Genomic DNA, 26107 nt, shown 5'->3' on the forward strand with positions numbered 1-26107 from the left:
ACGTGCATGAATGAAGCAAAAAGAACACAGCTTTCACATCAGATGGGGCCCTTTCTGTTCTGCGTCCTCCATGAGGATAAGCACTCTAGCATGAACAGAATCGGGCATTTGCATGCTTGAACATCAAAAACAATAGCAAATGATCTTCTCATTTCATTTCATGCTGTCTTTGTTTGCATGCCAATCTAGATTTCTCAAATTGGAGACGCCAACAACAAACAGAGAAACATCCACCAGGTTACAGTTTCGGCAGATTTAGTATGAATGAGAATATTGACATAAGGTGGTCCTACCCATTCTCTCCATTCAACTGGGGAAAAAAATGATGAAAGGAAAGCAAAGATAACCACGTAAACACATTGGTCTAATACAATGAGGATGAACAAAATATGTACATTTACATTCCCCGTTATATCATGACCGAACGGCAGCATTTATAAAAGAAAACAGAAAGCAACTATATAACTCATTATTTGATCCTCAATAAATTGAATCTGGGGCATTGATACTTATCCACTCCCTTTCTAGTGTTTTTCCACCTCCCACTCCCCGTATACACAACATATTTACAGAACAAACAAAGCTGCTTTCTCCTAGCAATTTGAAACTACTGCATTCACCTAGCAATATCTATACATGATAGATCACCTCATCTGGACCTCCATCTCCAATCAGAATGAGGCCTTCGACAAACACGGGAACAAAGCATCTTCCCCATTGGCAACCAGTCGAAATAGCATCTGCAGGTGGGTCAATAATAATCAGATTTTCATGCTTCCTGAGAATGCCTATCACACTCGCGGTATTCCCCTCTTTGATAAAACTGTCACATCAATTTAAGATAAACAAAATGATCAAGATAATCATATAAAACACAACATTTCTACTGCAAAAACTGCTTGCAAATTGAGAGTCAGCAAACGCAACCAAGAATACTGGAGATGCAATTAATATTATCCTATCTTCGGAAAGAGAACTTTTGTTTGATATTTGCAACAAAAGGTTATCAAGTCATACCAAATGAGAAGTTCGTGCAATTATCATTAAACCTAGAAAGACAAAAACTAAAAGTCAAAGTTTATTGCTAATCAGAAAGAATGTGGGGATATAACGTATCAATCAATAACCAGAAAGAAACAGAAAAAGAAGGGCAGATAATTGCAATATGTAGAGAAACAGATTTGACTCAGCTAGGTTAGTTAAGTGTATTTATTGATATTTATGTTCTTGCTGTTTCAAGTTTTAGGGGACGACTGTCACCAGAATTTAGAAATGTAATGGTTTTCTGGAAGAATCTTCACATAGCAGTACTTAAAAAAAACCATAAGCAAGTAAGGCCAAAAGCTCAATTTTTTCCATTTTCTTGGGTTTATATAAATGTCAATTCCTATGGATAAAGCATTTCACTTGTACAAATGCCACCCTGCCGTGTAATGCAATAAGCAGCAATCATAAGCCAGTAAGTAGTCTCTCATCACTTGTCTTGGTCAAGGCAGTTTTGTGGGCAAGTAATGGGACGAAAACCAAGAACTGAACAAGGAAAGAAAATATAATCCATTTTGGTTGACAAGAAAATTAGTTAGTAACAATTTAGAGAGTTGAGATGGTTATTACCAAAAACGCAATATAAAGTATCATTGGCAGCATTATATATTCATGAAAAACTGTCAAAAGGAGGAAGCTCGCTCTATTCAAAATACTGAGTTTCCAGAACTTGGGCTTCCTACAGTTAGGATCCATTTTGAGTACCTAACCATTCACTCTTACGGCCGTGAGTCCTTAGCTCCAAAACATAACTTGATAACTTTGTCAATTCCAGTATACTAGATAACGTATGTCACTTGCATTGGCAAGTTGTGAGCATCAATCAAAAGAGTAACAAAAGAGCAACGCAAGAACCGCCACATCTGATAGCTACATGCAAGGATATAAGATCTACAGACCCCTGTCCCAATCTGGTCCCAGTTGGCTTAATATCAGGACACTCCCATCCCGATAAGCAAGATGAATGAGCATCCCAATACTTCATCAGATCAAGATGCTTGCAAACCCCTTTTTTTCTTGTCCAGGACTTTTATGAGATCTAATGATTTTTTATTAATTTTTTTAGCCTCTTAAATAAAGTTTTTGAGCCTCTTAAACAGATACAATACTAGGAGACCCCTTCTTGCAGGTTCTTTTTTTAATTTTTACTCTAAATTTTCTTCAATTTTCTCTTTTTTCCTCTCTAAGTTACCTCTAATGACTAAACCCACAAGGCAAAAGAAAGCCAATAGAGTCGTTTTGGCTGTCCCTGTTGGTATCGGGCAACCGGCTAACAAACTAGCTAGTCCTAACTGGTACCAGGACATTCCGGTTCATGAGCGAACCGGTGTCCCGTGGGCCATCTTGGTACTATTCTCCCATCAAAACAGTATGGTACCATTAGGATGGGAATCCCTAAATGTATCTCATATATTATGGTCTTCTAGAATAGCTTGACATAGATGAATTAATTATTAATACTCAAATAAAGAGGCTTTCACATTTGTCAACCATAAATGATGAATTGCTTCGATGAGACATTGTATAAAGGAAAATTGGTGTAGTTAAGGAAAAATATTGTAATTAGGATGGGAATCCCTAAATGTATCTCATATATTCTTTGACATAGATGAATCAATTATTAATACTCAAACAAAGAAGCTTTCACATTTGTCAACCATAAACGATGAATTACTTTGATGAGACATTGTATAAAGGAAAATTGGAGTAAAGAAAAAATATTGTAAATAATATATATTGAACCAAGGATTTAAGTATCATTTGCCAATGGCATGCTAATGTAGCAATGGCATGGTATGTAGTGCAGCTCATCAGGCCTACCAACACTTGGCATATATAGGCACAATAGCATACCAAAAGCTAACATGTAGCCTGTATCTTGCCAACGCCATGTGCCAATAAGGCATTGGCACAGTACATATCATGCATGCTATGGCAAATGGCACTTAAATCCATTTAAAATAACACTTAGTCAATGACAATGAGCAAATAGTGCATAGAGACACTTTCATATTAGGCACCACATAGAACTAATATTTGGCACATGCAATTGCATATGATAGTAATCGAAATCATGCTGAAAGTTGGTACTGAAAACCCACACAGCAAGAGGATTTTAGAATATTGCAGTCTCTCTCATGGAGAGAGCTTCATTTTTCTTAAGGAGTTTCACGGCGGGTCAATAGGTGGGCACCAATAGATTTGGTGAGAGGGGGAAATAATTCATGACAAGTCAAACAACTATAAAGTGTTGAGCCCTCAATAATAGTAATGATAGGTTTTACATATTATTTTATATTTTTATGATAGTTAATTCCAAAAATACATTTTTTCTTTTCATAATATGACTCCTATATGCCTATCTATTGCTTAGCATTTTTTAGGAAAAGAGGGGACTAAGAGAACTAATGCATTAAGAATGGAAGCTGAAGCATCAACTTCATTCATCTCATGTAGTACCGCATAAGGGGATTCACTTACTACCCACCAAGGGAGTTTGTATTTCAGTAGAAGAAGAGGGAACCACAAATTGTGACGAATGAATGCTCTTGTGTTGGTTTGTGAAGTGGCACGTCAGGAGAGAAAAAAAAAAAATCAAAGCTTTGTTTCTTAAATGCCTAATGTATATCCATTAATAGAAAGACCCCATGGCGTGTGGGGTGTCCAAGATTCCAGTCCTACTACGTACTAGTATATTATGTAATTTCCCAACATGCACCTAGAATGCGGAAAAAAAAGAAACAATTTATAGGAGTTGGTAATTATACCAATATGTGTGAATTAAATTAAGATTAAAGTTTCACCTAAAACAGATCAGTTATAACCAGAACCAAACTGAAGCTGACCACCAAAACTTGATTTCGGTCAGTTTTGGTCAAAACCAAAATTAGGTTTTGAACCTTGAATCAAATTGTCTAATAATGTGGTTCGTATGATCATTGATCGGTCAACCTGGACTGAGTGGTAGAGTGGCCTAACCCATGAAAACCCAGCCTAGGCCCAACATTTAAGCACTAAAGCCCAATAAGCCTGATTCCTATGAAGTTTGAACAAATCTAAGCCAAGCTATGGCTTTTACAGGTGAAATTTGGCTTGGGCTCAAATTTAGAACAACCTACCCTACCCCATGGTTGGATCAAGCCTGACAGCTTTAGATGAGTTTCGGTTGGGCATGATTTGAGCTCAAGGATTTAAACCTTGATCGAGATTAGGCCTTGGCCCAACCCAATTGATTGACATCCTAATATTATAAGTCCTTTTATTGAATTAGTTATATGGAAATATGGGTGAACTATGTCCTATGGTATTGATAAAACACAATCAATTACATCCTTTAACCTCTAATTAATTGGTCAGAACACTAACCCTTTCTTACCAAATGGCTATTGTAATAGTGTGAACATGCACAAAGAGATAAAATCCCAAGCGAGCGCACATGTATTATGATATACAATAAGCTTTATAGCAAACTAGCCATAATCCAGGCAAACCAAGATATTACATGGAAGCAGTTACAACTTTTAAAAGTCATGCGACCAAGACATATTGGTCACTCGAAAACATCATCATAACTTGACTAGGAGACGCTGGTACAATACAGTGCAATAAGATGATATTAATAATTAAATGAATAAACTTTAACCCAAACTAGTGACATATATAATTTAGTGAAATGGGTCATAGCTCAAGAAGATGGGTCTCAACTTGGTCTAACTTAATAAGATGAGGAGGTCAACATTGTATATGCATGAACATTTTCTTCCTCCAAATCCACAACAATGTGATCATCATGGTAGACTGGAATCATAGCTTGGTGATGATACAGTAAATCTAGTAAAAGTTCGGTGATATAGATCACAAGATGGCAAAACACTACCAAGGAGAGAAGTGATCGCAACAATTAATGTCATGGCTTTTAGAATGTCACAACTCAACATAGCTAGTCTCAACTTAGAAGGATTGATTCATAGCTCAGCATGATCATTCCCTGTTCATATCTTTACATGTAGTGTTCCGACGTGATCATGGTTGTCAGTGAGTGAAATGACCATGAACATCCAGGGACATGAGGTGGGGGCAAGAAACAAATGGCAGACACCCAACATTGTCCAATGGAGTCTACATCAATTTTATGAAGGCATCAACATGACCTAAGAAACCATGCATGCACCCTCCTTTCTTCTCTTTTGATATGGCTGGGACCTGAGAATGACATTCTCATTTTCCTTCCTCTTTACGCCCTTTTTACATTAAACCCATGGGCTTGTTATTATAGTGAGTGCATAACACACACACACACACACACACGCAGAGAGAGAGAGAGAGAGAGAGAGAGAGAAGGCAGTTGCTTCTGATAATATGGAATACAAACAAAGAAAAGAGGTGACTATGGTGGAGAGAGGTGAAGTAGGATGAAGAGAGAAGGAATGGGGTGATACTGTGATGGTTTACCACCTTATATTAAGGGATTTCCCTATTTGCCCATTGCTCAAACTCTCTCTATGCTTTTTCTTTCATGCTCTACTTCAATGTGAGCAATCTCACATGGCTTTAATCTCGTATCTCTCAAGTTATAAGCCTTTGCTTTCATCCTTTCTGACATGAGTGTTCCCTGGCCTTTGTTTTGTGTCGAGAGCTTCATCCCTTTGCCATGAACAGTCTCAGCATTTCAGCATAACTCTCCTTCTCATAAGAAGGAAGGCTGCATGCACTCTTTATAGGTGAAGGTTTGCTGCAAAGGGGGGGTGGGGCCATTTGCTCTCTTGTTACATAATGTGAGTAACAGCTCCAAACTAGATTTGACCAATTAGACTGCTTAAACCATCCAGTTCAACAATTCAAAATTGATTTTTCTAAAACTCTAAATCTAGGCCTAATTTGACCAATCTTTCTAAATAGGCGACAAGCAGTTCGGCAAAAATAAACATCAATCACATTATTAGCTAAAGCTTTAATCATTTGAACTTAATTTCCTTAATTCACGAGCTCAAAAAATGTCATTTCTAGATCTACAATGTGCCGCCATCAAAGGAAATGCCCAAGATCAAGGAAAATATAAATCATGATAATTAAGATGATGGCAATTGATAACATATTATGTAATATTTTTTATACTAACCCAATAAAATAAAAAAAAAAGAAATTTTATAATGCAATAATTAAGTTGCAAGTCTGCTTCAAAAGATTAATAGTATTTTTTTTCACTATTGAAAGCACGATCACCTATTGCCACTACAAATAAATTAAAAGAGACCTAGAATCAAAAAGGAGTTTTCTCAGCTCATCTTAACATTCCTCTGAAGCATCTTCCAATAGTTTTGTCTATTTCTCTGTGCTAGTGCATGCCAATTTGTGCACAGTATCATACATGTCATATGATGCAAGAAGCACATATACAAGACTATCTCTAATAACAAACATCATATATTTTATTTTTCGCCTTAGCTGGTTGTCAAGAGAGAGAGAGAGAGAGAGAGAGAGAGAGAGAGAGAGATTGAAAAAGAGGACATCAATTTATGATTAGGCACTGATACAACAAGATGGTCATAGGAAGGGATCTTAACAACAAAAGCAGAAGGCTACAAATGGCACCATATGTACAGTTAAATATACTATTTATAACTATAAATAGCAATACATAGAATATACATCATAAGCAAAAGAATTTTAGGCAAAGGATTTGAGGTATGTATTTGCAAAACTATAATTGATCAAATAAATATCATGGTGTAGCTGTGCTTTGGTTAATGTTATGTCAAAATTGCATATTGATTTATTGTTCATGGATTAATCAAGATTCAAACCCAAAAAAGACCCAAATCTACTATTTTTTAGATGCAACCATTTGCAATAGTATTGTACAATCAACAAGATATTTTGACTTAACTGTTAGTCTGTTACCATATTGTTGCAAGTTTCTGTATTAAGGCAAGAATAAACAGAATTTCTTTCAACCAGAATGTTCCAATTCTTCTGCCCATAAGTAAACATCTTACAGTTTCAGTTAACCACCTGACGCTGACAAGATGTCCATCATGTTAACAGCATTTGTCACCCATTCCAAGCTTTGAAGAAGGGATTTTCATGGTACTTAATACTCTAATTAAAGTTTCACCAACATTACTCAAGATATGAAAAGAGTTACCATGAACACATGTAATGTTAAAGAACAATACTCATGGGAGCACAGTTTTCATAATCCTATCATGATAAGTCTTTTGTAAATAGATTGTCTTACCCCTCCTCAAGGCGCATCCCGTGATCATCACTGGAAATATTACGCTCTGTCAGCCAGCTTACGAAGTCAGGAGATAGCTCTTTGTCTTCCTTGTTTACATTTAAAACGGTTGCAAGTTTAACAAAAGAAGTGACTTTGGCTCCATTTCCTGCTCTTACAAGAAATCTTGTCCCAGTATTGGGGTCAGATATGTAGAAATCTGCAACATGCCTCTGTCACAAGAGATAGCAGACTGATCAGTATCAAGAAATGCAGTTACCTACGCACTAAATATGAATGGAGTACACAGAAACGATCAACATAAGCATAGGCAAAAACTAATTAAGCACAGACTAACTATATATACCATTCATATAAAGTTCTTATATTGTCAGAAATGCACAAGCCAATACCTAGATCTAGCCTATATACCATAATTAAAGAAAGGAAGTTCTGCATGTCAGCATGCATATGTCAACACATAGTTAGCCACCCAAATCGTGACATACATACATTTTCATTCTTATTGTTCAGAAACTTACAAGAAGACAAGTAGGTATAAACCACAGTGCTACAGTGCCTTATATTCACATCTCTAGCATTCTAGTCCCTTCAACCAGCAGCCATCACGTATGTTGGAGCATTGCAGCACCCCAAGGCTATGCCTATTAATCTTTTTAAGTGATGCAAAAGAATGTGCACACCGTTTATTTAGTAGCTCGTCAAAGCCAATCCATGTTCCAGTCACTTATATGTCTCATATCTTAGGCTTTCACTACATGCAAAAGACCTTCTATAGCATAACCCCAAGATGGTTGGGCAGAACACAATCATGGGTAGATGGGCCTTGTTTAAGAGGCCATGTGGAGCATGGATTTACAGTATCCATGAAATATTATCTTCTCTCCCCTTTTTTCCATCCCTTGAATTATCTCCTTTTTTGGGATTTTTTTCAGAATACAGGAACTAACACCCTAAAACCCTCTCCTGTTTTAACCACAAAACACTTCATCCTTTTCAACATAATAGCAGGTATGATACCTATCGCCAAAACCATGAAATCAAATAACATTTCTTAAATTTAATCTGCAAAACCTCTTTTCGTTATGACTTTCTGGTGGTGGTTTGGTGGGAAGAGGGGGGGGGGATGAAACTTTGCCGATTCGATTAAGTTTCAGGTGTCACAAAAGCAACTCCCATGAAACTGACAACCAGACATCTGCTTATTATAAAACTTGATTTTAAACCCTATAAATAGAGTTTCTGAATTTCGATATATTTACCTTCTAACTTCAGCAGAGTCAGATTTTGTGTTAAAATGTGTGATTAGGATGAACATATTTTGCTTTCATTTTATTTAACATAAAAATAAAAAAGTCAAAATCCAAAGATGTTGACACACTTCATAAGTCCAAACTCAAGATGATAGTAATTTAATTTATTAAAGAATTGATTAAAATTTAACAAATAATATTAAAAATGAAATATTATCTGCAATATATTATGCCTGGTGATGTAATGATTATACACAAGTCATCATTATACCATTCAAAGCCATTTGACAAACACTCGACAGTCCATATAGACCAACACGTATCATTTCTTTTAGAGGAATCATGGATGAAGATTTGTTTCCTAAACCCCTGTTGATGGTAGAGTGTCTTAGACCAAAGTAGGTTAAGGTGCATTCACCTTCAAAAGTTTTCCTTTGTGTGTGTGTGTGTGTGGGTTTAGTGGGGATGGAGGTTGGACTCGAAACAGAGATTTTGTGTTAAAATGCATAAATAGGAAGAACATATTTTGCTTTCATTTTATTAAACAAAATATAAAAAGGTCAAAATCCAAATAAGTTTGCACACTTCGTAAGTCAAAACTCATGGTGGCACTAATTTAGTTTATTATGAATTGATTAGAGTTTAAGAATGATCAATGAAAAAAAAATTAATATCTACAATATATTATGCCTGGTGATGTAATGATGATATATAGGTCGTTGTTACACCATTCAAAGCCATTGCACAATCATTCAACGGTCCATTTAGACCAGAACATATCATTTGTTCAGAGGAATCATGGATAAAGATTGTTTCCTCAACCCCTATTGATGGGTTAAGTATCATGAACTACGCAGCAAAAGACCAAAGAATTATATTCTTGTGTCATGTCCATGTAGGTCAAGAGGCCTTGCTTGGTATGCATATCATATTGACACATGGACAAGCTAGCACAAAAAGGTATACAGGTCTAAGTTGATTGCAGTTTAAATGGTGTATTGAATTGTAGCAAGGAATTAGCCATACGGATTAAAATTGCACAACCATTTACAAATTACTGGTCACATAAGCTCAAATTTCAGAATAAAACCTTTACAAATGGAAAGTGGTCTCTTATATGCTGCCCCATCCCCTTCCTTTTTTTTCAGCACTGATAGATTGGTTCAACAACTTGGGGGTTAAGTAATTTGGTTTACAAGCTAGTATATTTGACTTGATTGAGCCCTAGGTCCTAGAAGTCTGGGACTCCAAATAAGAATAAGAAGTGGCCAGTAAATGTGTAAAAGGAGCTTTTAGGCATGAATATTGCTAAAGCATCTTCCATGGATTCGTTTGTTATGAGAAAAAGAAAAGATTTTAAGGCCAAGTCCAGCCATCCTATTCCCTTTCCCTTTCCTCTTATACTCTCATAGTTTCTTCCTCTCACAATTAATAAATTCTTGTTTCTTTTTCCTTGCTTCTTCAGTTTTCATTGAATAATCTATTGTTGAAATTTGCTATGATTTTTTTGATTTTTTTTTGGCTGGTGAACTACTCAATGTTCACATCTGTTTTAACTTTTAAACATTTCTTAACCCTTTGTTCTTGCAGCTCATAATATATGTTCTACTACATTTGATTGTTGATGGCTGCTTTCGATCTGACTTGAACCTAGTGGCTGAATTTAGTTTCTGCACATATTATCTTTTATTGTGCAGAGTTAATTTTCCGCAAGAATCCAATTATTGCAGTATAACAATATCTTATACATGAACAAAGAATTCCTAATACTAAAGCAATTAGAATCTGCTCCGTAGGTGATCATCCATTTTCTAAATTAAAACTAGAATAACAAAGTTGATAATTCTTCTCCAATGTTCTCTGTATCTGCCCTCTTTCTGAAGCAGACTGCATGTCATACAAGTAACCCAAAACACAGATCATGATTCTTTAAGCTCACTCATCTCTCGGGGTCCTTTATCGCCTAGCCAATCCAGGCACAATATGTATTAATTTAGATATCAGCATGTGTTGCTATGATTTAGGTAGTGAGGTTTATTGGATCTATCACCACACATAAATATTAAAAACATGGAAACTAGTGGCAACAAATTCCAACAGTAACCGATGACATTCCATAGAATGATTTTTGTGCAAGTGTTAAAATATAACAGTTTTAAATTGGTCCATAATCAAGAATTTCATACTTGATAAACCAGTCAAAAGTAATAACTTATGAAAGCTCATATATTGAGACTTTAGACATAAAAGTCAAAGTTTAAGTAAAATCAGTCAAATGGCATTAGTCCATATAAGTGGAATTTGAAAGACTAACCTCTGAATGTCTCAATCCCCATGTGAAGCGCTTAAGACTAACCAAGCCACTCCATCCTCGATACTCATAAAGTTCAGTAGATGCATATATGCACCTACAGATATTCTGATAGGATGTTTCAAGAGGAATGCTACCACAAGTGACATGCTGCATGAAAGTGTGATGCATCAAACTTGGCAAAAAGAGATGATACCTTTAATTAAAACATGTGACTAAGCTGCACTATTTTTATGAAGGACCTAAAATGCAATATCCTGTCATTCATCATTACATTAGTACTTAAATGAATTGATTCTTTTTTTTAAACAAACATTATCTTCTAAAATGTAATAGTTTGTAGAAACTACTTACCAAAAATAAAATTAGAAAAAAAAGACTCCGATGTTTTGTCATGCTGGTACTCAGTTTCTTTACCAGATAAAGATATTGTCATAAAAGCTGCAAGCAAGGATACTTTTAAACTCCAAGGAAGACAAAAATTGGCATATTTTCCATATTTGAATTGTTATTGCAAGTTTGGAATTCTAGAAACTGAGAAATTGAGCATAATCAGTAAAAGATCTTTAAATTGCACCCTAGATAATTTATGCAAGCATTTAACATCATGTAACAAATTAGAAAGGCTAAAATAAACATATAAATTTATCCCATTCATATGAAGTAAACGTTATAAACTAACTATACACCACATGTTTTGATCCAAGGCCTATCCTCTCTAAAGGCCAAGATGAAAGCATTGGCAATGTCATAGGTTAATAAAGGAGAAGCTCCAAATAGGTAAAACTTAAATCAGCGAAGATACATGACAGACCCAACAAGGCTCAGAAAAAAATTCAATCTGCTCCAAAGTAGGATATGAGAATAGGAAGGCAATCAATAGCCTTCAAAATACAAAAAAGGCGAAAAACATCTGAAAAATCAAATAAAAAGAAGAAACATCCAAAAGGATTTACAGAGGATTAAGAAGCCAGGGAATATGTAGTACTGATTTCAGACCTTAAACATGACAAAATTTGAGCAAATATCCCCAAAGGCCAAAACCAGTACCTGGTAAGAGCTTTTGAAACCCAGAAACACTTGCAATGTGACTGAATAGAATATAGAATAATACAATAACTTATCCTCAGAAAATTGGAGGCAAGTCCTCCTCAAAAGATTTGTTTTGATCAGTTCTAATAATACGTTTCATACATAGGAATTCCCCTCCGATATGGCTCCAACTATAAGAAATATAAGGTCAATTTTAGCGATCCATCTAAATAATCCTAAAATATATCGAATTTCTTTACCAAATAGATAAAATGAATGAATAGAATCCATTAGGCTTTCTCAATCACATGCCCAAGATCTGAACAAGAAATGCAAAATAGATATCCATGCAAAAAAAAAGAAAAATATTAGATTAAAATATCCATCTCTTATCTAATATTTCAACATGACACATGAGACTGTAATCTTGAACAACTTAACTTTTAGATAATCCACACAACTATAAAGACAGAAGAAAAAACTTCCCACTGGCCAATCAAGTAGATGCAGCCAACATATTGACTGAAAAGAATGTGTGATGAAAATGATAATAAAGTTGGCCAGCGGTTTCTGGAATTGGGTGTTGCATTGACCACTGGATTCCACTAGTTCTACAGTTCGTTAATTTACAGACATGAAAATAATCATAATAAAATAAATAAATGATCAAAAGACAATAAAACAGTGGCAGCAAGTAGTTGAAAATAATACTCATATCTTAGTGCAGTATCAGTTTAAACCTTACCAATAAACATTCCGTGTACATAAACAAACTACCCATGGAATACTGGTGCTCTGCAACCATTTTAGTGTAGTTTGATTTTGTATCATCCTTGCACTAGTTATCTTTTAAACACAAATTTTGAATTCAATCTTAAAAAGAACAAGATGATGATGGGCATTTATGAGACTCAATTCATGACTAGAAGAATGAATCCATAAATGATACCACATCAGAACATTAAAACAGCAGCTTTACAGTACGAAGCTTTACAGTACACAGCTTCATTATGTTAGAAAGGAATTTTCTTCACATATACAGCTCAATTTGAAAGAAAGTTAAAATGTACCGTCTCATTTTTTCCCCAGATAAATAACATATCCAAAATCTAAATTAGAGGAAAAAAATCCACACACACACACACATACATATCCACAGTAAAGAACCAAAAAAAAAAACATAGATAGATTAAAAAACATATAGATAGATTGGAAAATAACCATCTCTTTTCCAATATCTTAACATCACACATGAGACTCTGTAATTTTTTAACAATTTAACTTTAACATTTCATTTCATTTCAAACAAATAGATGAGGGCATAACATTGACTTGAGGAACATGTGATTGAAGCAATAATAAAGTTGGCCGTCAGTTTATTTAATCTGTGGCTGCATGGCACGCGATTCCACTAATCTACAATTCCCCGAGTTCCAGAGGACACATGACCTAGAGATCATATTAAAGAATAAATAATTCATTAAAAACAGCAAACAATTGCAGCAAATACTCGCAAACAATACCCATTTCCTATTACAAGAAAAACTGAAATCACACTAATAATCGTTCCAAATGACACAAAAGAACAAGCTATCCAAGAAGTGGCAGCCAATAATTGTTACAAATAGTCGTTTCTAATTGCAAGGAAGGCTGAAACCGTACCAATAAACATTTCAAAAGGTGTGAAAGAACAAGTTACCTAGCAACCTAATACCATCAAGCACTAAACTAATCAATATTTTCTAATAAAAAAGAATCGATAGCCGAATAAAGAAAACAGAACATGAACAAGAAGTAAACCGAGTAATCGTTAAATTAGAGAGAAAGAAAGAAGTTACCCCGGTGATCTTGACTGTCTTTCCAATTGGGAGGTTCCTGGGATCGATAGGAGTATCAGGGTAGCACGTCAAGAACCTCTCCACCTCCCGGCTCCTCATGATCCAGTTCCACAACGCCAGCAGCCCGAGTAGAACCCCCAGTGCTGCCACCACTATCAGCAGCACCGGCCTCGCCACCACAACCCAGAGGAACCCCCCGACCCCGAGCCCCACCACAAACGTCAGCGAGACGATCCAGTACCACACGGTCGGGATACCAGACGCGTAGCTCCCACTGTGGCCCACCGCCGTCACCGCCGGCCCGTATCCTCCCAGCGCCGCCTTCCTCCGCCCGGCCACCGCCGGCGACTGCTCCGCCGCCGCTGGTTGCTGCTGCTGCCCGCCGGATCGGCGGTCCGGGCCGGATGTGATGAGCCCGGTGACAGGGACCTGGAACAGCGGGCCGGATGTCTTCCGCGACTGCGGCCCGGAGCCTGAGGACGGGCGGGGGAGGGGGCCGGAGTGAGACCGAGACCGGCTGGCGGGAGTGGTGGTGGAGCCCTCCATCACCACGGGGATGTCGAACATCTTTCCCAGCTCGCCGGACTTCCTGACATCACCGCCGGTGTAAGGCACCGCCCGCGAGCCGATTGTCGGCTGCCGCTCCCTTGGCTGCTCCGGCGGCCCCGACACAAACATTCCGCTGCTGAGCTGGTGCGACATCCTGCGCCCTGACATCTCGAACGTGACGGAGAGCGCAGCAACAGTACACGAAGGACGAGCTCGGAAATTTATATATTTTGGGAGTGGAGAGCGGGGAAAGGAGCGGGGGCAAGGCGGTAAAGGCGAAAGGACGGGAATCGAGCCGGATTTTTCCAGCGTCGAGCGTTTGCTCCCCAGCCCGGAGGCGTCGAGCTGGGACTTCCCGTGGACCCCCTTCGATCTGGATCGTCCGCTCCGTGGATATCTATTTTGCACGGAGGAGGAACGGGAAGCTCAAGGGGTTCAAGTATTCCCAAGATTTAAAAATTAAAAATTAGTGGAATATACAATAAAAAAAAGGCGGTGGGAATGAGGGCGATTAGATCAGGGCTGTCGAACGATGGGTGGACAGCGGGGATTGCGTGTGCGTCCTGAAGTAAAGGTGTGGGGTCCTTGCCGACAAGTGGGGGACCCCGAGGATGCAAGGCAGCACGTGGCGCGCCCTTGACCGTGTCGCTATCGTGCCACGTGGGCCCGGTGGCTCGACGCCGACCGACCCTCAAGGGTGGCGCGGCCCCTGGCGATGGCCGTGGTCGTGGAGCGATCTTGGCCGTTGGATCGGGATAGGTGGGGCGGTCGCTGGTCGCCCGGGGGAGTGGACTGCCGACGGTGTGTAATTGACGCAAGCTTTTTTCCTAAAAAAGAAATGACCCTACTTAGATCGAAGACGAGATCAACGGTTGCGAGTGATTGCGAGATGGATTCGGATGGGCAGGATCGAGGGGCTGGCGGGGCCCGGCGGAAAATAGAATTCCGAGTGACGCTTGAAGGTACTCGAGGCAATCAAAGCGTGCAACGAGACGACAGAAAGAAAAGGAGTTTCGATTCGATTCTTTGACGAGACAACTCTGGGCAACGTCCAAACAGTTACAATGGATTTGGCAGCTCGCGAAGGTTAGGTTTTTTGCTTTGTGGGTCCTTTTTTTAGAACCGCGCATAGGCATACATCATGAGTATTTATACTGTACTTGTGTGATGGCAACCGGCCTTTCCTCTCCTTTGCTTGTTTTTATTTTTATTAATATTCCAATTAAAATCAAAAACCGTGAAATTGCATTTAATTTTTTAATTTTATATAAGTTAAATTGTTTATTAGTATATTTTATTATTTTTTACCTAAAATCTATTATATTATAATTTTAGAAATACATCAATGCCGCTTGAGTCCCACTGCAGTATCCCGTTGGTATCGGACCGTAACATACCAGAATAGCATTAAAATAATACGTTATGAATTTTTTTTACTTTATTATTTTTTTATTTTTTTAATATAAACTTCAAGGCTGTTTCATGGGACTCTATTTATTTTCCGCTCTTCTTTATGTATTTCCCACGATTCTGACTAGAATTATGGAAGTTGATGCATGCAACGACAGCAATCCTTTGTTGGTACGCTTGTTTTGTTTTTTATGAAGGACTCTTCATTTTGTTTGTGTCCGTTTCTTCACGGACTCCGAGGCTTCTCTATGCGGCTCTACCAACTTTAAGTTCTCTAGTATGTTTCCACTGCAGCCATTTCTAATTGAAATCATGATAAGGAAAATTATATTAAAAATTATTTTAGTATATTGAAGTGATAGATAAGTGCTTTGTTTTTTTTTGTTGGCCCGCTTGTCTAATATATCTCTTATTTCACTCGATCATGAGAGCACTTTTTATGGACTCTTTTGTTTCCTTCTTTTTTCGTTTCTTCGCAAATTATAAGGTTCTTTGTATTTTCAATTGCCGAAATTTTAACTGGAAGTATAAAAAATAAATTGAGGTATTAAGCTTTTTATTGAAGTGAGATATACATGTGTGGATGCGTGTGTGAATAAATTTTTGCGAGTGGACTTGTCTTGTTTCCCTCTAAAACGTTTAGACTACGATTCTAAAAGTGATCAAGTTGCGTGTGATTATAGAGTTCAATTTATAATGAACTCTACCTTTAGCTTTTTTTTTTATTATTTATTTCCTCTATCACCGGGGCTCCTTGACGGGACATTACTTATTTTATACCTTTCTTTATATGTCTCCCAATACTAACTTTCCAGCTGAAATTATAGATATAGAATAATATATTAAAATTTTTTAATCGATGTCAAAATAATTAATATATATATATATATATATATATATAGAGAGAGAGAGAGAGAGAGAGAGAGAGAGAGGGGGGATACTTTTTTTTCGTTGCTGTTGTTTAGTTTCTTTTTTAAATCTACTTTATTATTAGACAATGCAAATTTTTTGAGTGCGTCTACGTTTCTCATGCATACTTCTGTTAGTAATATATTACCTAACTAAGCAAATAAATCTAATAATTATAATTAATAAAAATTATTATTATATATATATATATATTATTGGGTATCAAAATAAATCTATTTTATTACAAAAAAATCTATTTTAGCACAAAATAAATATATTCATTTAATAAATTCAAATCATAAAATTGCAAATCCTACAGATCTACTAATATTAAATTTAAAACAAAAGTAAGAGAAAATAGCCTGAATAAAAGCAGGTCGAAGCGCGTAGACGCTGTCCCAAAGAAGTGTTTGTCCCTACGTATGGATCTTCTGGCAATCCTCCTCAGAGATATGACGACCCTAAACTTTTTCTTCGGTACGTCTCGGAAGAAGCCAAATCGAATCCGATCGGACTTGCAGATCTAGCAAAGAACGAAATAAAAAGAATAAAATAAACTAAATAGAATTGCAAAAATAAAAATCAGTAGTGGCTAAGAGGAAGAACTTTTCTTCAAAATTTTTTTAATATTTTTCTCTAATTTTTCGTGTACCGAATAAGATGAAATTGAGGAGTATATATAGGGGTGATTACAGGAGCTTATTGGTCTTTCTGCGAACGCTCTGCGGTAATTAAGTGCGGGCGCTGGCTCACGTAATTTCCAGCAGCAAACGCGCACACGGCCCAAAAATATGCGTGCGTATTTAATTTTTCCAACAATCCTCCATAAAAATTAATTTTTAAATAATTTTAAAATCAAAACAAAATGCTAGATATCTTATATTATATAATAGGTGTAGGTACCTTTCGGTTTGAACCTTCACTTAGTGACAATTGATTACATCTGTAGAGCCAAGGTGGTCTTAATCTTGAACCTCGGTCTATGGCTCAGATTAAATCAACAGCACACATAATATAGCCTGATTTGGGTTCAAGCAGGTTGCGCTAATATGGCCATGCGTTGGTATCTTTCATATGCTTTTTAGGAAATCGCCCATTTTCTATAATCGCAGCCTCACGACCGCACATATGGGTGAGTCCTAATAAGAAAGCTAGCAAAAAAGCTCTTGCCTCTTGGGTCTTAGACTCATTAAGAGTTATATAAACAAACTCATCCTACCGCTTGCTTTTATGAGCACTAGCGCCATAGGGATGACAAAAATATGAAACAGTGCTCCTCTTAGTCACACTCCAGTTTGTTCTACTCATTGAACCTTTTAAGGTTGGGTTCCCACCGTGGTGATCTATCTTTATGGGTTAAGCCCATCCCCCTTGAGGACTCTAGAACTACTGTTCTAGACAAACCTTTTGTAAGCTGATCAGCCAAATTATTTTCTGATTTTATAAAATTCAAAGTAATAATGTTATTTTTTAATTTATATCTTAATGATTTATGTCGCACTTTTAAGTGTTTGTTCATTTTTATATTGGCATTTTCTTAATTGCACTTATCTATTGCAGATTTATAGTCACTATATAAAGAGACAGGTGGTAAAGGTGACTCATCTACATGAAGGTCTATTAGTAGATCTCTGAACCACTCAGCCTCAGTGCTAGTGGTGTCTAAAGCTATCAGTTCAAACTCCATTGTACTCCTAGATATCAAAGTTTGTTTGGTGGATTTCCAAGACATAGGAGCACCTTCTAGAAAAAAGACATCCTATGGTGGATTTAACATCTAAGGTACCGCTGATCCAGTTGGCATTACTATAGTCTTCTAGAATAGCAGAAAACCCACTAAAGTGCAAACTATAGGACTTGGTACCCTTAAGATACCTAAGGATTCTCTCTAATGTTGTCCAGTGATCTCTATTTAGATTAACAATATATCTGCTAAGTCTATTTACAGCATATGCTATGTCTGGTCTGGTGTAGTTTACTAGGAATCCTAGTGAGCCTATAATTTGAGCATATAGGCCTTGAAGGACAAGAGTTTCTAAGTTTTTCTTAAGATGTATAGAGGGATCAAAAGGAGTAGAGATATGCTGACAATCGGTATAATTAAATTTATTGAGAATCTTGTCAACATAATGACTTTGGGATAACTTAATACTATTTGTACGTCTAATTATTTTGGTATTTAAAATCAAGTCAGCTTGTCCTAAGTCTTTCATATTAAACTTAAGACTTAAGAATTGCTTTACTTCATCAACTATCTGAAGATTTGTCCCAAAGATCAGTATATCATCTACATAGAGGCACAAGATCACAAGTTTATTTCCAACTCTCTTATGGTATACACATTCGTCTGTACTATTAATTTTAAATCCAAATGTTAGTATAGTTTCATCAAATTTCAAGTGCCATTGCTTGGGTGCTTGTTTAAGACCATTGAGCGATCTGACTAGTCTGCAAACTTTATTTTCTTAGCCTGGAATTATAAATCCCTCTGGCTGGTCCATATAGATTATTTCATTGAAGTCTCCATTTAGAAAAGCTATTTTGACATCCATATGATGAATTACTAATCTACGGATGGAGACTAATGCTATAAGGACCCTAATAGTCGTAATCCTAGCTACAGGTATATAGACATCAAAAAAATCTACCCCAGGTCTCTAAGTAAAATCTTTGGCAACTAATCTAGCCTTAAATTTATCTACAGAGTCATCAGGCCTAAGTTTTTTCTTAAAGATCCATTTGCACCCTATAGTTTTACAGCCAGAAGAAAGAACAATCAATAAATTTATTATTATGGATTAATCAATTTCTGAATTTTCTGTTTGAATTTTTTGAATTAGTAATAATTAATTATTAATTTAGTGCTAGCTAGATAATTATTGTAATTGAAATCTAATATGTCAATTCAATGAATTATATATTAGAATTGATTTATTGCCATATTAGAATAATTGATTGTTAATTTTGTGCTAGCAAATCAATTATTGTAATTGAAATCTAAAATATCAATTCAATGAATTATAAGATGTATGACCTAATTAGAATAATTGATTACTAATTTTATGGTAGTAAATCAATTATTGTAATTGAGATATAAAATATCAATTTAATAAATTATAAAATTTATTACCTTATTAGAGTAATTGATTACTAATTTTGTGCCAGCAAATCAATTATTGTAATTGAGATCTAAAATATCAATTCAATGAATTATAAGATTTATTACCTTATTAGAATAATTAATTACTAATTTTGTGGTAGTAAATCAATTATTTTAATTGAGATCTAAAATATCAATTTAATGAATTATAAAATTTATTATCTTATTAGAATAATTGATTACTAATTTTGTGCTAGAAAATCAATTATTGTAATTGAGATCTAATTTCTCAATTCAATGAATTATATATTAGAATGATTTATTACCTTATTAGAATAATTAATTACTAATTTTGTGGTAGCAAATCAATTATTGTAATTGAGATATAAAATGTCAATTTAATAAATTATAAAATTTATTATCTTGTTAGATAATTGATTTTTGATTTTGTGCCAAAAAATTAATTATTGTAATTAAGATCTAAAATGTCAATTCAATGAATTATAAGATTTATTACCATATTAGAATAATTGATTACTAATTTTGTGGTAGCAAATTAATTATTATAATTGAGATCTAAAATATCAATTCAATAAATTATAAAATTTATTATCTTATTAGAATAATTGATTACTAATTTTGTGCTAGCAAATTAATTATTGTAATTGAGATATAATTTTTTAATTCAATGAATTATATATTAGAATAATTTATTACCTTATTAAAATAATTAATTACTAATTTGTGGTAGCAAATCAATTATTGTAATTGAGATCTAAAATGTTGATTTAATGAATTAAAAATTTATTATCTTATTAGAATAATTGATTACTAATTTTGTGCCAGCAAATCAATTATTGTAATTAAGATCTAAAACGCCAATTCAATGAATTATAAGATTTATTACCTTATTAGAATAATTGATTACTAATTTTGTGGTAGCAAATCAATTATTGTAATTGAGATCTAAAATGTCAATTTAATGAATTATAAAATTTATTACCTTATTAGAATAATTGATTGCTAAATTTGTGCTAGCAAATTAATTATTGTAATTAAGATCTAATTTTTTAATTCAATGAATTATATATTAGAATGATTTATTACCTTATTAGAATAATTAATTACTAATTTTATGGTAGCAAATCAATTATTGTAATTGAGATCTAAAATATCAATTTAATGAATTATAAAATTTATTATCTTATTAGAATAATTGATTACTAATTTTGTACCAGCAAATCAATTTTTGTACTTGAGATCTAAAATGTCAATTCAAAGCTAGCAAAAAAGCTCCTGCCTCTTGGGTCTCGGACTCATTAAAAGTTATACAAACAGCACCTCCTAGAAGAAAGAAATATTCTGTGGTAGATTTCCAAGACACAGCAGCGCCTCCTAGAAGAAAGACATATCCTGTGGTTGATTTAACATCTAAGGTATCGCTAATTCAATTGGCATCATTATAGCTTTCTAGAACAGCAGGAAACCTACTAAAGTGCGAACTACAAGACTTCGTATGCTTAAGATACCTAAAGATTCTCTCTAATACTGTCCAGTGATCTCTATTTGGATTAACAGTATATCAGTTAAGTCTATCACAACATATGCTATGTGTGGCTTGGTGTCGTTTGCTAGGAATCCTAGTGAGCCTATAATTTGAGCATATAGGCCTTCAAGGACAGGAGTTCCTAAGTTCTTCTTAAGGTATATAGAGGGATCAAAAAGAGTAGAGACAAGCTGACAATCGGTATAATTAAATTTATTGAGAATCTTGTCAACATAATGACTTTGGGATAACTTAATACTATTTGCACTTCTAATTATTTTGGTATTTAAAATTAAGTCAGCTTATCCCAAGTTTTTTATATCAAACTTATGACTTAAGAATTATTTTACTTCATCAACTATCTGAAGATCTATCCCAAAGATCAGTATATCATCCACATAGAGGCACAAGATCACAAGTTATATTTCCAACTCTCTTATGGTATACACATTCGTCTGTACTATTAATTCAAATCCAAATGTCAGTATGGTTTCATTAAATTTCAAGTGTCATTGCTTGGGTGTTTGTTTAAGACCATAGAGAGATCTGACTAGTCTGCAAACTTTATTTTCTTGGCCTAGGATTATAAATCCCTCTGGCTGGTCCATATAGATTTCTTCATTTGGTCTTTAAAGTTGTGGCCTATAGGAGCCTGCCTTCAAGGAATTGTACTATACATATGTTGCTGGCAAGAAGGTTTGAGATTTGGTGCAAGCCAACTATTCTATCTAAACAATATGTGAAGGCACTATAAATATAGGATAATTAAGCCAATGGGATAATGATAGATTATCTTCCCGTGGATGTAATGTCACGACCCCCGCCCCGTTCCCGGCGGGCCGCCGCGACGGTCCTAGGGTGCGGGTAGGCATAAGGCCACCAGCCACCACGTAGAACCCTACAACCTATCAATCATCAATAAATCTTGAAAAATTTGGCATGATACATGCACAAAATGATCACTTTTTCTATAGTGACCTGTCAGGATTATCTCAATACATACAACAACACTACCTGTCAGAGCAGCAATCACATAATCTGTCACATAATGAACATGAACAATATATATATCAATACATCATCTCAGGCATATAACTCATCTGCACACATATATATATATACCTGCTTCCTAATCCAGCCATGGTCAAACCCATATCCACAACAGGATCTATGACTGTAACTATGCACTATATACAATAGAAGGTTTATAATACACCAAAAGGTATAAACCTCTATCTACATTATATTATACTATACTATGGAGCGGCACAGCTAGCAGGCAACCACTAATCCTGCTCCTCTCTATACAATACCTTTCCTGCAATCAAAAACATCAAACTGGGGAGTGAGTATATAAATACTCAGTGAGTGGAGTAGAGAGTACTATGCACATGAGACAGAATATAATCATGGCTCGAGATGAAATCTCAAGATCAATAACAACATGAACATGAACTCAACATAGAGAATATAGAGTAAATCATCAATATCACCACAATCAATATCAACTCATCTGAAGCATATATGGAATAATCAAGTAAACATATATGCTACTCATGAATATGCTCAACAGATCATAATGCTGGAACATACAAATCAGGTGTCAATATGCTGAAATCATCACTAGACAGCTGTCGGGAGGTGGGTTTTACGCCCCAGGCGAACCAGCAATAACTCCCTACTGTCACATGCATATGCAGGATAAGACACCATATCGATAATGTAAATGCTAGACAGCTATCGGGAGGTGGGTTTTACGCCCCAGGCGAACCAGCAACAACTCCCCACTGTCACATGCATATGCAGGATAAGACACCATATCGATAATGTAAATGCTAGACAGCTATCGGGAGGTGGGTTTTACGCCCCAGGCGAACCAGCAACAACTCCCCACTGTCATATGCATATGCAGGATAAGATACCACACTGATCATGTAAATGCTGGCCAGTATCCAGAACAGAAATCCATCTCACATCTACATACTAAACGGCACCTCGCGGGAATTCTACATCCGCGGGCTGCACCTCGCGGGGTCTTACTATGCCCGGCGGCAAGCAGAATATAAGTCGTAGGACCGGCCGATCCTACGCCTAGGGCCGTGTCCCCCCCTAGGAAGGGACTGGGCTCCGCCCACCCAGAAGGCTACTATGTGCACAAAGGCCGATGTTCAACCCCCATCGACTATAGGTGTCCTGCAAATACTGCCAAGCCATGCATAAATGCCATAATGCACCCTCCCAATACTCTACTAAAAATGAGTATAATCAAGACTACCACTCACTTGATCATGACCCAATCATAAACTAACATCAGGGTTAGGAGTGAGGGTCAAGGAAGTGCAATACAACTCAATATACCATTAAAAAGGCTCTACAAATCTTTGAAATAGAGGAAATGAAATCAATTTACAAAAGAAATCATTTCACAATTCAGAATCAATTTGATTACTCATCAACCCCTCGTAATTCCTCTCAATGTTTCCTCAAATGCATGTACAGAATAATCAAGCATGGAGAATCAAAATATAGAGGAATATACAACAACAATTAATCAATAGGCTCAGGTGGAATCAATTCACACCTGGCGACATTCATGAAAATGAATTAAGGATGCTCATGGTGCAAAGTACATGACTCCCACTCACCTGTCAATCTGGCACAGCCCTGATACGCCTCCAAAAATCTACAGCAGGCAGTGGAGAACTTCTTCCTCTTGTTCCCTAGCTTCTTGCCCAACTGTGACATGCATTTACAATACATTTAGTTTTGTATCAAGGGCTATAATCTACGTGCCAATTATAATATAGGGGACTTTAATTAATTCAACTCCCCCGTTCCCTAAATCTTTTCTTTTCTTTTCTTTTTTTTTCTTTTTCTATTAATTAACTCATCATTTATGTGTATTAGGGACTCCCTTGCACGAGTACAAGGTCCCTTTTAGCTTGATCTAGGCTTAATACCCTATTATAGCATGAAATCCCCTATTTTTCACCCGGATGAACAGTAACCCGGACCGACAGCCGGTTACTTCATCCCGAGTTTGATCCACTTTCAGGACTCCAAATTTGATGAAATTTTTACCTAACATTTTACACTCATAGGAAATTCTAAAGAGGTAACATGCATTGCTATCGAAGGTCGTTTGACCCCCTAAATAATTCACCGAAGTTGGGACTTCGACACAGTTTTTCCGTAGTGCCGGAAAAATTTGTCAAAATCCGATTCTTCCTCTTTTAACCGCCTCTACAACCCTTATCCGACCCCTCTAGACTATATCCACCCTTTGTATAGCCTAATGTCATCAAAAGACTAGATAGGGACGAATATTTATCTTTTTCTTTTTGGAAATCGAGGTCCTTGTGTAGAGGGGAAGGAGATCTACACTTTTCCCTTCAGCTGGCAGCGCAACCGGGATCTCCTTCCTCTTCCTTTCTTCCTTTCCTTTCCTCTTCCTTTCTTCCTTTCCTTTCCTCTGTTTCACGCCTGAGAACCCCCCTCCCTCTTTCTCTCGGTTTCATTCCAAAAGCCAGCTCAAACCCTCCAATTAAATCACATCAAGATACTATTCACCCTTTTTTTAATATTATTAAATTTCCATTTTGCCCCTAACACTTCAACATATCTACGGTTATGCCATTAACTTTTGATTCCTTCCAATTTTACCCCTTATATCAATTTTAAAGGACTATTCTATCCCTTTTTATATAAAAAAATATTTTGGGGTTATTACATCCTCCCCTCCTTATATAAAATTCGTCCTCGAATTTAAAAGGATAAATTACCTGATTACTCAAAGGGGTGAGTGTATCTGCTTTTCATATTCTGCTCGGTGTGGTATTGGAAATCAAATCAACTAGAAGTGTTTTACCTTCTATCTCTACCACACAGGTAGGATACACATACTTCGCTTTTATACTATCCCCTACAGATGTACTAATAGCTAAGGGAATATGCATTAATATCTTATCCTTAGCTAACTTCTTAGCAAAATAAGGGGCCACAAATGAATGGGTAGCTCCAGAATTAAATAATACTCTAACTTTAATCTTATCAATGAGGAGCATACCTGTCACAGCTACATGTAATGCCTGTGCCTCTTGTGGATTTACCGTGAACACCCTTCCTTGCCCTCTACCTACTGGAGCTGATGGCTGAGATGGTCCAACACTCTGCTGTGATGCTGGTGTCTGACCTCTGCCTCTGCCTACAGGCCCCATACTACTAGGCCTGTCCATCTGCACAGAAGGGTAGGATGCCAAAGGCACAAACTGCTGGGTGGCACCCTGCAGGCATTCTCTGGCAAAATGACCCGGCTGTCCACATCTGTAGCACACTCCCTGGCCCATTCTGCATCTGCCAGGGTGCTGCTTCCCACATATGCCACACACTGGCCATGATTGGAACCCAGATTCAGTTCTGGCTATAGTGACTGGAGGACGAGGTACTGATGGTAGAAAAGTTTCTTGTGATTGACCTCTTTCCCTCCATTTCCTCTTACGTGGGGCAGGTGGAGTTGAGCGTACAGACTGCTCCGTCGGGCCCTCCGAGAGATCTACTCCCTCAGATCTATTTCTACTGCTTTGCCCTTTCCCCATACTCATTTTCTTCTGTTCTCTTTCAGCTCTTTCCTCTTTGTTTCTGATCTCCCACTGTTTTGCTTTATCAATCAGCCTAGACAAGGTGAGGACCTCTACTGCCAGTACTGCATTATAAAGCGGAGAAATCAGACCCCGCCTGAATCTTTCTATTCTGACAGCTTCAGTGGGGATGATGTAAGGAGCATACTTCCCCAATCTCGTGAACTCACGAGCGTACTCAGATACGCTCATTCCGGGCATCTGCTTCAGCCTCTCAAACTGAAGAGCCCGATTCTTCCT

The 26107-nt window shown here is 36.5% G+C and overlaps 1 protein-coding gene across 1 annotated transcript; it reads right to left on the bottom strand.

The window, feature by feature from the left end:
• Positions 1-326: 326 nt before the first annotated feature.
• On the bottom strand, positions 327-14687 carry LOC103717040 (protein SHOU4-like). The gene is made up of 4 exons (XM_008805271.6): positions 13717-14687; positions 10850-10996; positions 7283-7494; positions 327-823 (listed from the first exon to the last, which is right to left on the bottom strand). The coding sequence occupies exons 1-4, from the start codon at positions 14431-14433 to the stop codon at positions 631-633; spliced, it is 1269 nt and encodes a 422-aa protein (XP_008803493.2). The 5' UTR covers positions 14434-14687; the 3' UTR covers positions 327-630.
• Between the last annotated feature and the right edge of the window lie 11420 nt (positions 14688-26107).

The sequence above is a fragment of the Phoenix dactylifera genome, chromosome 2, assembly GCF_051530095.1.
Source record: "Phoenix dactylifera cultivar Ajwa chromosome 2, Ajwa_hap1_PhDact_Kaust_v1.1, whole genome shotgun sequence".
Taxonomy (NCBI): domain Eukaryota; kingdom Viridiplantae; phylum Streptophyta; class Magnoliopsida; order Arecales; family Arecaceae; genus Phoenix; species Phoenix dactylifera.

Coding starts and splice junctions, on each gene's coding strand:
- LOC103717040 (XM_008805271.6), bottom strand. CDS start 14,433: ATGTCAGGGCGCAGGATGTCGCACCAGCTCAGCAGCGGAATGTTTGTG. Junction 10,997..13,716: donor AGACAGTCAAGATCACCGGG/GTAACTTCTTTC, acceptor ACTTTCATGCAG/CATGTCACTTGTGGTAGCAT. Junction 824..7,282: donor GGGATGCGCCTTGAGGAGGG/GTAAGACAATCT, acceptor TTGATGTGACAG/TTTTATCAAAGAGGGGAATA.